Source organism: Chrysochloris asiatica, unplaced genomic scaffold (genome assembly GCF_000296735.1).
Source record: "Chrysochloris asiatica unplaced genomic scaffold, ChrAsi1.0 scaffold00039, whole genome shotgun sequence".
Taxonomy (NCBI): domain Eukaryota; kingdom Metazoa; phylum Chordata; class Mammalia; order Afrosoricida; family Chrysochloridae; genus Chrysochloris; species Chrysochloris asiatica.
This window is the reverse complement of record NW_006408557.1, coordinates 15,887,426-15,900,897: the sequence shown is the minus strand read 5'-3', so window position 1 is coordinate 15,900,897 and position 13,472 is coordinate 15,887,426. Positions and strand designations below refer to the sequence as shown.

The 13,472-nt window shown below is 42.5% G+C and overlaps 1 protein-coding gene across 1 annotated transcript in view; it reads left to right on the top strand.

Moving 5' to 3' along the window:
• The window catches only part of LOC102814015 (acetyl-coenzyme A synthetase 2-like, mitochondrial-like), a 64,379-nt gene that overhangs the window by 43,696 nt on the left and 7,211 nt on the right, over nt 1–13,472 (top strand). The window contains exons 4-8 of the mRNA XM_006860757.1: nt 119–294; nt 635–787; nt 7,093–7,240; nt 8,200–8,337; nt 12,980–13,072. Coding sequence (XP_006860819.1) covers nt 119–294; nt 635–787; nt 7,093–7,240; nt 8,200–8,337; nt 12,980–13,072 — 708 coding nt within the window. The remainder of the gene's footprint in view (nt 1–118; nt 295–634; nt 788–7,092; nt 7,241–8,199; nt 8,338–12,979; nt 13,073–13,472) is intronic.

Here is a 13,472-nt window from a genome sequence, read left to right as displayed (position 1 = left end):
CTCTCTTAGCCAGGATTGGATTTTATCATACTTTTGGACCTGGAGTGTACAACTTGATTACAACCACATGAGTCAGGTGGGAGGGAAACTGACCAAACAACTCTTGTTGTTTCTGCAGCCAAGTGCAAGGTAGTCATCACTGTCAACCAGGGACTCCGGGGAGGCCGTGTGCTGGAGTTGAAGAAAACTGTGGATGAGGCTGTAAAGCTCTGCCCCAATGTGAGGCGTGTTCTGGTGGCTCACAGGACAGACAGGAAGGTTACCATGGGGGAACTGGATGTCCACCTGGAGCAGGTAGGTACACATTGCATGGCATAACCTGAGGAGTGTGATGATCACAGGGTTTCCTGGGCATGAAGATTGCCTGAAAATGCCCAAGTCCTCCTTCAGTCCTAGTAGATGATGTCCTGGATGGGAAGGTAGAATTCTAATGCCACAGACATGTTGAATTATGTACAAATGTAGCACACTATTCAGATTGAATCTATCCTTGTTGTTGTATCTTTCTGCCTCTAGAATTGGATTTGGGCAAGCCAGAGAGAATCTAGTCAGCTAGGTCCTGTAGCACTAAAGGGAAGTGACTCTGGGAGTGGCTAAACATCCTGGACAGGCTGTTATGTCTTTTCCCATACAGGAAATGGCCAAAGAGGACCCTGAGTGTGCCCCAGAGAGCATGGGCAGTGAGGACATGCTTTTCCTGCTGTACACCTCAGGGAGCACTGGCACACCCAAGGGACTTGTGCACACTCAGGCAGGCTACCTGCTCTACACAGCGCTCACTCACAAGGTGAATGGTCTCTGAGGGGACAGGTGACAGAGGTGGGGCCACTCTGCCTACAGGTTCTGAATGCATGATGGGGGCGGGGGTTGGGGGTTGGGAAAAGAATGCTAGAGTTAGGCAGGACTGGAGCCCTTGCTGCTATAGAATCCTGCCTGGCAGGTTTGGGGTGCTTGTGATTTCTCACAGTTTGAAGGGGTTACTGGAATGTGATTGGATTTGGGCAAGTATGAAGTGGGGTAGGGCTTGGACTACTGATGTGTCTTTTAGAGAAAGATTGGCCAAGTTGTCTGCTCTCCCTTCAAGAACTGCAGAGAGAGAACATCTTCAGCTCTGAGACAGACTTGGAAATATTAGAAATCCTTTTCAGTTCCTGAATGCTCTGGCGCTTCAGGATATGGATTTCAAGACTCATTAACACACACTGCCTTTTTCTCTAGTATAACTGTCTTATTCCCTTTCCCCGAGACACACTTCTGCAGGACACTGGCCACTGGAAACATTTCCTGGAGGATTTGATCCTGTCTATGGCAGTGTGTGGCACTGTGAGCTAATGCGTCAGACTAGTCGTTTGAACTGCAAGGTCTGTTGTTCAAGTTCACCAGCTGCTCCTTGGAAACCCTATACAGGGTCGCTATAAGTCAGAATCGACTTGACTGCACTTAACAACAACAATGGCAGTGAAAGGCTGTAGGTCATCCACGCAAAGGTTTAAAATTTTTTTTTTATTCTTTCGGCAAGATGGTGGAGTATGGAGACAGCTATATGGACCCTCTACAATAAAGAGACAAGAGACCAAATGAAACAGACACAGATGAAAATTCTGTTACCTGTAACTTCAGAGTAAAGGTTAGAGAAGTGGATTTGAGAGCTTACTGGGAGGAGAAGCTGAGCAGGGAGAGCAAGAGAGAGAGAGAGACTGACTGGGGAATGACCAGATTATCTTGAATTTTTGTGAGCAGCTTTGGCAACAGAAGGTGGTCTAGCAGAGAAGATTCACACAAGGAATGGAAAAGGTGTGACTCCTTTTTCCCCAGTGACCAGAGGTGTGACCAGCTCCCACCCACATCCATCCCCAGCTCAGACCCTGCTCTCTGGGAGTTCATGTGGTTGGGAGCCATATCATTGTGAGGCAGGGGTCAGCTGCACCTCTTTGGTGTACCACTTTGGTACCTGGATTCATGCAGGCTCAGGTCCAGGACCACAGAGCCACCAGACCAGCATTTAACCAGTCACCCTGCCCTCAGCTACCCTGTCATCCTAACAGACACTGAAACCAGCTCCACCAAGGGCTCCCATGAACTACTTCTGGATTGAGTGCCATGAACTTAAGAATTTCCAAAAAGAACACCATCTAACACATGGAAAACCACTCTTATATCCCTTCCACACCCACCTTATGAGCTCCTTGGCTTACAGGAGCCCCCGGAGGTTTATTTTTTGTTTTCATCATATCTATCTATATCTATATCTACATCTTTATTTATATCTACATCTATATCTCTCTATATAAAGTTTTTTTATTATGAACTGAGTGATAGTGTACATGGGAGAACACTGGCTTTACATCATCGTTTCATTGCAATGATTATAATCTCCTCCATGCATCATCATTCAAACTGTTTCCATTCCCTCTGTCTTTTTTTCTTTGGTGGTGGTGGTGGTGGTGTACATAAAAACACTCAGGAATATATAATAATTTAAACAACCAAAGGGCACATTCTGCAAGCCTGCCTCCTGGCTGTCAGCACCCAGTCCCTCTCTTTCTATAAGTCCAGAGTCCTCAGCTGCTCCCTCTCTCCATGTTCTCATTTCTGCCTCCATCTCTGGTGTTGCTGCTTCTCAGGATGTTGTTGTTGTTAAGTGCTGTTGAGTAGCTTCTGACTCATAATGACCCTATATAGGGTTTCCAAGGAGTGACTGGTGAGCTTGAACAGCCAACCTTGTGATTCAAATGACTTTGCAGTCTGGTGCATTAATCCATAGCGCCACACCAGGACTCTGCTTCTCTGGATAGGGTCCTGCATTCTGCCTGTGCTCTTATCCCTTGATGGTCCTAGGGTCCTCTGCTTCTGGACTATAAGATTAACTACTCCCCTGTTTTTGTTACAAAACCTCTACCTTTACAGTGTGACGGTCGCAATTAATCGATAGCAATTACTCACTATTGGATCACAAGAATCCTATCCCCATCTCCTTTCACCAGACCTGTCTAGACAAGATGAAAACTATTCAGTGGGGACTGTACCCTACCCCACATACTCTTAAACTAAACTCCCTTTTGAAAACGTGTAAGTCAGTCACTTCATGCCTCTATTGCCCCCTCATTTTAGGTAGTCATTGTCTAAGTTGTTCATTCCTATCTACCCCATATACAGAGGAGATAGCATTGATACTTGATGTGAAGACTCCTTCCCTCTCAGGTGCTACCTTGAGCTACTACATCCATAAGTATAGGTCAAGTTCATCAAATTGTAACAATTTACACTTGTTTCCTTCATCAAAAATTGTTTTTTAAATCTTCCTCTACTTGAGCCCCCAGAGTTTTGGGTCAAAAATAGCTGCACTATTTTTTTTTTTTTTTGCTTTTGGATTTGTTTGTTTTTCCTATTATTGCTTCATTATTTTTGTTTATTTATTCTTTCTCCTCCTTCTTTTCTTTCCATTTCCTTAAATGTTATTCTTTCTATCTATGCTTTTGCTTTTCTTTCTTTTTATCTGTTTCTCATTTCCCCTCTTCTATTTCCATCTCTCCCCCCTTTTTGATCTTTCTTTACTGCTCAGTACTCCTATACTAGAGTCCTGGTGTGGCTCTGTGGGTTAATGCACTGGACTGCAAAGTTGGTATGAACTGCAAGGTCAAGAGTTCAAGCTCAACAGCTGCTCCTCTGAAATCCTATACAGGGTCACTATGGGTTGGAACCAACTTGATGGTACTTAACAAAAACAACAACTCCTATATCACTTCATCTGCAATAGGTAGCTGCCAACACCAGGCAAGGCCACCCAAATCTGAGGTGCATGAACAGTGAACAAGAACTCTGTATATACGTCCATTCTCTTACTACACCCACAGGAGACAGTTAATGAGAACCTGAGAACAAACACATCAACATAAAATCATCAATTAAATGCAAATTTGACAGCTTCGTAATGCCCCAGAGGAAACAGATAATTTAGCTCACACAAAGAAATAAGAGCGACTGTGACTCAAACAAAAAACCAAGATGCCGAAGTAGAAAACATTTCTGAAGAAGGAAAAGTAAAGGAACTAACTGGAAAAGAATTCAAAAGAAAGATATTTAGGGACCTTCAAAAGACCGACAGGACGACAGAGGAATGTGTGAAGAATGCACACTCCCAAATAACTTTAGGTGAATTCAGGAAAACACTACAAGAACAAACAGATATAATAAGTGCAAAATTTGAAACAATACAAAACCTGCAATTAGGAATCCAGAAGTTTAATACTAAGATTTCAGAAATGGACTACACATTCAAAGGGTAAAAGAGTAGATTTGAAGCAATGGAAGCCTGAATTAGTGAGCCTGACAATAAATCTCTCAATACCAGTATACTAGAAGAGGAATCAGTAAAAAGGATGAAAAAAAATCCAAAGTCTGAAAGTTATGTGGGACATCATAAAGAGGAACAATTTATGGATGATTAGAATTCCAGAACAAGAAGAGACAAGAAAAAGCACAGAGAAAATTGTTGACGTGTTGTTGGAAGAATACTTCTCAAATATCATGAAAGACAAGGAAATAAGCATACAAGAAGCTGAATGAATCCCAAACAGGATAGAGACCAAAAGAAAACACTAAGACCAATCATAATCAAACTTTCCAAAACCAAAGGCAAGGAGCGAATCCTGAGAGCAACTTGGGAAAAACGAAGTTCCCTACAAAGGAGAACCAATAAGACTAAGCTCTGATTTCTCAGCAGAAACCATGCAGGCAAGAAGCCAATGAGATGGCATATACAAAACTCTGGAAGAAAAAAGTTGCCAACCAAGAATCATATACTTAGATAAGTTGTCCCTCAAATATGACAGTGAAATTATGATGTTTTCTAATAAACAGAAATTAAAGGAATTTATAATGACCAGACCAACTTTATAAAAAAAAATGCTAATGGTGTTCTTTGGCCTGAGAAACAAAATAAGCAGACAACAACCTGAGATTACCATACATGACAACATCACTCAGAATTCAATCTAGATACAGAAATATTTAAAATAAAACAAAGACTGAAAATAGGGAACCAGAAATATCAATTTATAATGAATTCAACTACAAAGCAAAAAGAGGAAATGAATAGTGTAGGTACAGAACTTCCAAATGACTAGAAAGTCAAGTAGATTTTAAGATAAAACAGACTGTTTTAATTAGGAGAAGAAATTAATAAATCACAGGGTAACCTTGAAGAAAATTAATACACCTGCACATCAAATAAAAAAAGAGCAAAGTCAGAGAGATTTAGTAAACATTAACTTAACAGTAATGAAAATTAAAAGAAAACCCCCAAACAAAATGAACTCAGTACATAAAATTATGTGGAACAAAACCCAGAAGCACCACAAAAACAACACACAACAAAATGATAGCAGTTAATTCATATCTATCTATAATTGTTATTGTTAAGTACCATCGAGTTGCTTCTGACCCATAGCCACCCTGTATAGGGTTTCTGAGGAGTGTCTGGTGAGTTTAAACCACCGACCTTGCAGTTCAAACCTTATGGTGGAGTGCTTATCCAATGGCACCACACTAGGATTCCTTACACTGAAGTAAATGGAGTAAATGCACCAGTTAAGAGACAGAGCAGAATTCTTCAATATGCTGTCTACAAGATACACATCCAAAAGATGGAGACAAGCTAAATACCTATCAACAGAAGAATAGTTAAACAACCCTTGGTACTTACACACAATGGAATACTATGCATTGTTGAAGAATAACAATGAATCTGCAAGACACCTCACAACATGAATAAACCTGGAGGACATATGCTGAGTAAAATCAGTCAGTTACAAAAAGACAAATATTGTATGAAGCCAATGTTGTAAAAAGTTAAGAAAATTTTATTTTGATAAAAAGATACAACCTATGATGGTTATGAGGGGAGGGGAAGGGAAAATGATTCACTGGCTAGAGGACAGACACATGTTAACATGGGTAACAGAGCAGGTAATATATAAGAGGAAGGTTAGCAGAGGAAAGATGAAGGTAGCAGGAGCTACAGGGAGGAATACAATAGTTAAAGTGAATAGAGTTAAATACTGTTAACTATTGGTATATGGAGGAATTGCAGTCATTTGTAATGAAGTAAAGTACATAATTTGTTGAATATAAAATTGATGATCTGTTTTGTAAACCTTCACTCAATTCACAAAGTTGTGTATTTTTTTAAAAAAAATTTAAAACAGGGCACAGATATAGAAAACTGCTTAAATTGAATGATAAGTTAATGAATCGTTATGAGTCAAATGCCACTCTGACCAAGAAGTTACACAGAATTCCCTTCTATGTGCCTTGCCCAACCCCTCAGCTCCATTCAGGCATCCTGTCTTTTACCGCCATCACTTTTTCACCTTTTCTTTCTACAGTGTGTCACAGTAACATGCATCCCTAGACTACTATAACTTACTCTTGTCATTAGAAAACTTAAATATGTCTTTTAAGTCTTTCAAATCTATACATTCTCTTACTGTCCCTCTCATGTCCTTGAATCTGTTCTAGAACACAGGCCTTTGGTCCTGTGAGGCTCTGTGGTCTGGGTATTTCCAATTGTCCTTCTGTTCTTTGTGTCCTTACAAATTGGCAGTTGGGTTCAGAAACCAGTTCAGACTTATACTGAGTCCTTTGGCAACACGTGTCCCTTCGCTGTCGTCTAAGAAACTGAAGGTACTATTACTTTAAAGGACTTAAAAAATTGTGATATCACTGAATGCAGAAAGGTACTCACATCTTAAGTGTACAATGAGATGAATTTTTACTTATGGAAACGTAAGTGTGACCCTCACACCCACAGCAAGTCTTAGGGCATCCCCAGCTCCCCAAAGGCTCTTGTGTCCCCTCACCTGAGTCAGTCTGCCTATCAAGGTTGACCTGGATTCTAAATTGTGAGCACAGATCATTATGTTTAGATTTGAACTTTGTACATGAGGTGGTCAGTGGGTTGATGAGGTTCCCTGAACCAGGATGTGTGACCCTCTGAGTCCTGCAATTATAAGAAGCTGTATGTGCATGCTCTTTCCTGGAGAAGTTGGAGAGTGAGGTCACATTCCTGACAGCCCCTTCTTCTGTCTGCAGCTTGTGTTTGACTATCAGCCAGGGAATATCTTTGGCTGTGTGGCCGACATTGGCTGGATCACAGGACATAGCTACGTGGTGTATGGACCACTCTGCAATGGAGCCACCAGTGTCCTTTTTGAGAGCACCCCCGTTTATCCTGATGCCGGTGAGGAATAGCGGACCTGGTTTGGACCCTGTACTGGGACAAGAAGGGAGCACAGGGACTGAGGTGGGGTCATGAAGGTTGGAGGCTCATTGGGCTGGTCCCCTTCTCTGTAAGATCAGGTGAGCAGGAGAAGGAAGTCTGGTGGGTGCAGACAGACAATCACCATTCATTACACTATCCCTACCCTCTGATTTACACTGCTTCCTTAGGCTGTTCCCTTTGCATTGCCCTCTGAACTCCATAGCCTACTGGCCATCCAGTCCTTCTTCAAAGGCTGACCAGCTGCTGGCCCCTTAGGTTTCCCTGATGGAATGAGCCCACCAGCCCTACTATATTCTAACAATGCTCTCCTGAACATAAACCTTCATCAAATTGAGGGATGACCTGGTACCCCCTCTGTAAATTGAGTTTTATTCAAGGAGCTTTGAAGGCACACTTGTGCCCATCTTCCTCCCGCATAACTCAGTGTCCCCAGGTACTTGACTATGGTCCAGTTACCATAGTTTTTGTTGTTGTTTTTAAGTGCCATCGAGTCGGTTCCAACCCACAGTGACCCTGTATAGGGTTTCCGACAAGCAGTTGGTGAGCTTGAACTGCCGACCTTGCAGTTCAAACCGAGCTTACAGTGTAGTACGTTATGGTGCTTACAGCACCATACCAGGACTCTTGTTACCATAATAGAGACTACTTAAATGTTACTGAACAAAATTTATATGTTAGCCACAAGGTGGTTTTAAAATTCCCAGTCGTGTCCTTTTGACCCAAGTCCTCACTGTGTCATATGGAATAGAGACATGCATATGGATACATGTTGGTCATGAACTGGGTGTGGTGTAGATGAGTTTTGTGGGTGCCAAGCTCCTTCAACTTCCAGAGAATAATTCATGTGGGACAGCTGACTTATATCTAATGAGCATCTTTAGAGGGCTCCACTGACTGCACACTGGGCCTTTCTATAGGTCGTTACTGGGAGACAGTGGAGCGTCTACAGATCAACCAGTTCTACTGTGCCCCAACAGCTGTGCGGCTGTTGCTAAAGTATGGTGACACGTGGGTAAAGAAGTATGATCGCTCCTCCCTGCGGACACTGGGCTCAGGTGAGACTGCCCTGTGGCAGAGGAATGCAGGTGGACTGGGGTCTAGCAGAGGCATAACACTCTAACAAATGGCTTCTATCATAAGAGCTATGCAACTGTGCATCCCAAAAATGGTGGGCTCCCTACCCCATCCCACCTTACTCCTTCATTCTCAGAGTCCTGTAGCTTAAACTTTATTACAAACACTTACTAACTCAGTACATTAAGGCCATGAGATTTAATGATAATGGCTATAATAAACTTTATTACAAACACTTACTAACTCAGTACATTAAGACCATGAGATTTAATGATATGGTCCTGAGATTTAATGAGATTATATGATATGGCTATATAATTCACCAAACATTTCTGCACTATTGCATGTGAATTAAGTATTATTTTTCATGTGTACACTGTTCTTACTATAGACATCTCCAGGCAAAGAATTGCTAGATCAAAGGTAATCTTTGTCTTTAATTTGGGTTGTTGTTGTTGTTAAGTGCCATTGAGTCAGTTCAGACTCAGCAACCCTGTACAGATTTTCCAAGGAGTGACTGGTAAGTTTTAACTGCAGACCTTGCAGTTCAAACCAAATTTGTGGTCCAGTGCTTACCCTATGTGCCACACTGTTGTTGTTGTTAAGTGCCGTCGAGTCGATTCCGACTCATAGCAACCCTGCACAGGGTTTCCGAGGCTGTAAATCTTTATGGGAGCAGAATGCCTCATCTTTCTCCTGTGGAACAGCTGGTAGTTTCGAACTGCTAACCTTAAGGTTTGCAGCCCGATTCATAACCTCTACGCTACCATACCTGCCACACTAGGACTCCTTAATTTGAGTAGACTTTGCAAATCCTGTACAAAGTGTCTTTTAGAGGTTCTGTGGGAGTAGTTCTCACAGCATCCAGGATGTTTCTTTTTCTACTCCCTCCCCTTGCCCTGTTGCATTTCTGCCATTATGCATGTTGTCACATGAGAGTCTGGGAGAAAGGAGGGACAGATGATTCCTCCAGCCTAGGTACTGTGGTCACCCCACATTACAGAGAAGGAAACTGAGGCACAGAGAGGTTGCAGAACTTGCGCTAGATTACTCACCAAGCAAGCCCAAAAGCCTGTGCTTAGCCCAGTGTCTGGCTCCATAGCCCCTCTGGTAACCACCCTCAGAAACTCTCACAGATCTCTAGGACCCAAGTTTGCCCCTCCCTTAGTCTGATAGCCTCACACCCCACTCCCTCTCGGGATGACAGACATCCTTCCAGGTTTCCTCTTCCTGTGTACTCAGCAAGAGTCAGGTACCCAGGACATAGCAGCACAGCTAGGATGTGGATTGACCACCCTGGAGTGGACTTGTCCCATGCTGCCCGGAAAGAGAGAGCTCTCCTTTTCAGACATCTTCCCTGTGCATGCACAGGTGTGTCTGAGTGGCCACACCAAGGCCAACAGGAATGGGGATCCGTGGTGTCATCTCAATAAGCCCCAGGTCATTTTTAGATGGGTCATGTGTCTGAGACCTTTTGAGTTCTGCCAGAGCTGTGTAAGACAAGCCTTTGGTTCCTTTCTGGTGACCTAGTACAAAGTGACAGGGTTGACTTCCCAGCTCAGGTTCTGTTGCTCAGGCTGTGTGTACAGGTGTGTCTGAGTGGCCAAACCTAAAGTCAGCAGGAATGGGATCAGTATATAATCAAGAATATGTCTAAACTAACACGTTCCAGCCCTGTGTGGACACATAAAGGATAAATACTTGTTTTCTGAAAGGGGAGGCTGCTGCTCTCATAAAGATTTAGTCTCAGGAATCCTAAGGGACAGTTCTAAGGAGCTCTGGTAGTGTAGTGGTTATGAATCGGGCTGTGAACCGCAAGGTCAGCAGTTCAAAACTACCAACTGCTCCACGGGAGAAAGATGAGGCTTTCTGCTCCTATAAAGATTTACAGCCTTGGAAACCCCATTAAGGGTCACTATGGGTTGGAACCAACTCGACGGCACTTAACAACAACAACAACAAGGGACAGTTCTGCTCTATCGGGTTGTTATGAGTTGGGATTGACACAATGGCAGTGGATTTGGTTTGATATATTGAGTTATAAAAGCAACCCTGGTGGCACAATGGTTAAGCATTGAACTGCTATTCATATTCATATTGAACTGCTATTTACATTCATATCAGCAATTCATATCTCCCAACCTCTCTGTGAGTGAAGGATGAGGCATTATACTCCTGTAAAGAATTACAGCCTTGGAAACCACTTGGAACTGTTCTACTCAGTCCTATGTCACGATGAGTTTGAATTGACTCAACTGTACAGTGAAATCCACTCATCTTGAGTATTCATCTTGAAGAGTATTGATACATATAACTATGTATCCCTACCATCCACACCAAGCCCAGGAGGCTCCAAGAGTGCCCCTCCCAACCAGAAACCCAGCCACATCTACTCTTTGACCTTAAACACTATAGACAAGTACTGATTCCTTCTAAGCCCACACACCTGGGGTCACCTATGTGTACTGCTCCATGTTCAGTACCATGTTCTTAGTTCATCATTCCCCTGTATGGCAGTGACTAACCCATTTCCATTCTCATATGGTATGCCATTGCCTGCATGCACTAACATTAATTTCTTCATTTTGCTTTTGAGGGCAAGCTTTGGTTTTTGGCATTATGAACAGAACTGCTCTGGATATCCCTGTGCATACTTTTTAGGAGATATAAGTATGCATTTCTGTGCTACCCAAGAGTAATATACTTGGGTAATGAGGTTTTAGGTTTAGTAATATGTTCACTACACCTTTCAATATGGTTTACACGAGACCGTGAAGAAAACAGATGCCTCACAACTGGACTCATAAGCAAAATGATAAATGATGAAAAAATTGAAGTATCAAGGACTTCATTTTACTTGTATCATCAATCACACTTGTGAAAGAAGTTGTCAATAAATAATTATTGCATTGGGCAAATCCAATGCAAAATACCTCTTTAAAGTGTTAAATAGCAAGATATCACTTTGATTAATAAGATGCATCTGATACAAGCCATGGTCTTTTTAGTTGCATCATATGTATGTGAAAGCACAAAGATAAGAGTGTTGGTGAGGAATATTGAATATACCATGGACTACCAGAATAATGAACAAAATATAGTCTTGGAGAAGTTTAGTCAGAATGCTCCTTAGAATCAAGGATGGTGAAACCTTATCTTGCTTACTTTGGACATGTCATCAGGAAAAACCATTGCTTGAAAAGGACATCATGTCCTTCTCAGAGGGTCAGTAAAAATGAGAGAAACCCTCAATGAGAGGGATTGACACAATAGTTGTAAGAATGGTCACAGACAAACCAATGGTCATGAGGATAGTGCCAGGACAGGTCATGTGTCCTCCTGTTATACATGTTGTTGTTGTTGTTAAGTGCCATCGAGTCGGTTCCGACCCATAGCGACCCTGAACAGGGTTTCCGAGGGTGTAAATCTTTACGGGAGTAGAAAGCCTCATCTTTCTCCCGTGGAGCGGCTGGTAGTTTCGAACCGCTGACCTTAAGGTTCACAGCCCGAGTCGTAACCACTACGCTACCAGAGCTCCTTATACATAAGGTCATTCATTATAAGTCAGAGTTGACTTGATAGCAACTAATAACAACTAAGCACAATATGATTAGTAGGTTTTGCAGAACAGTAGCTCCCAAAAGTTGTATCAGGTGTGTGTGTTTTTAAATGTTATAAGAAATATCCAAACTGCTCCTTAAAATTGCTATGCCAAACTACATTCCACATCATATGGGAACACTCTTGCCACCTTCTTTATTTTCCCTTGGTGGCACAGTGAAATTGGCATGTCTTGGATGACACATCACAACATATTCCCTCACTTTTTCAGTCTTCGTCTTAGTTGATTAATGCTGCTATAATAGAAATACCACAACTGAGTGGCTTTAAGAACCAGAAATTTATTCTCAGTTAAGGAAATTAGAAGTCTGAATTCAGAGCACTGGATCTGGAGAAAGATCCTTGTGTCCTTTCAGCATCTGTAGGTCCAGCATTCCTTGGTGTTCTCCACATGTCTTGGCATTAATCTTCCTTTGGATGTAGGAGCTGCACAGTTCAGGGACCCCTGGTCCAAAGAATGAACTCTATTCCAGGCTCGTCTATCTTGGTGGTAGCAGCTCCCTCCTTCTCTTATCAAGTCTCTCTTTTATCTCTTGTAAGATAAAAGGTGTTGTATGCCATACCCTTCAGAATGTCAATAAATTGGATTGGGTTGGTGATGGGATTAAGGGAGCTCTTGTAGCATAGTGGGTTACACGTTGGGTCAGCAGTCCAAATCTAAAATCCACCAGCTTCTCTGTGGGAGAAAGATGAGGCTTTCTGTTGCCATAAAGATTTATAGCCTCAGATACCCTATACAGGGTCACTCTGAGTCAGAACCAATTAGAAAGCACACAACAAACCCACCATCCCTCCTTAATCCTCTTATTGGTTAATCACATCATGGGGGATATCTACATCTCAACTGCCAAATCACTGAGAATCCCGGCCCAGTCAAATTGACTGCTTTTACATCCTTCAGAAAAATTACGTAGTTTGTTCCCTTCAACAGTTTGTTCTCTTGATTTCAGTTATTCTAAGGTCTATTGATAGCTTTCCCCCCCTTTCACTGTGTGGTTTCAGTGGGCGAGCCAATCAACCATGAGGCCTGGGACTGGCTGCACAAGGTGGTGGGAGATGGCAGATGCACCCTGGTTGACACCTGGTGGCAGACAGGTAAGAGCATCTGTAATTATGTGGTTGGATCACTGGGTACGGGTTTCCAAGAGAAACTATTATCTCAGGTGAGGACACCGAACCTGGTCCCATGACGGGTACAGATTGAGAGGGGGGTGAGCCTAGTGTTCATAGCAGATGAATACAGTCCAGTTCACTCAGGCCTCTGAATGTACGGGTGTTCAGAGTGAGAAAACTCTGACCTCAGGCTTACAATAATAAAGGGGTTATGTAGCAACCTCTCTGTACCCATTTTGTGTGTTCATAAAATGGGTGCTGTCTCACAGGTTCCTGAGGTGGGTTAGGTGAGGCAGTTCACTGAAAGCATGTTGCTCAGGGCCTAGCATGGAGTCAGATTCAGTTTAATGCTCACTCTTAGCTGTTGACCACAAGGACTTCT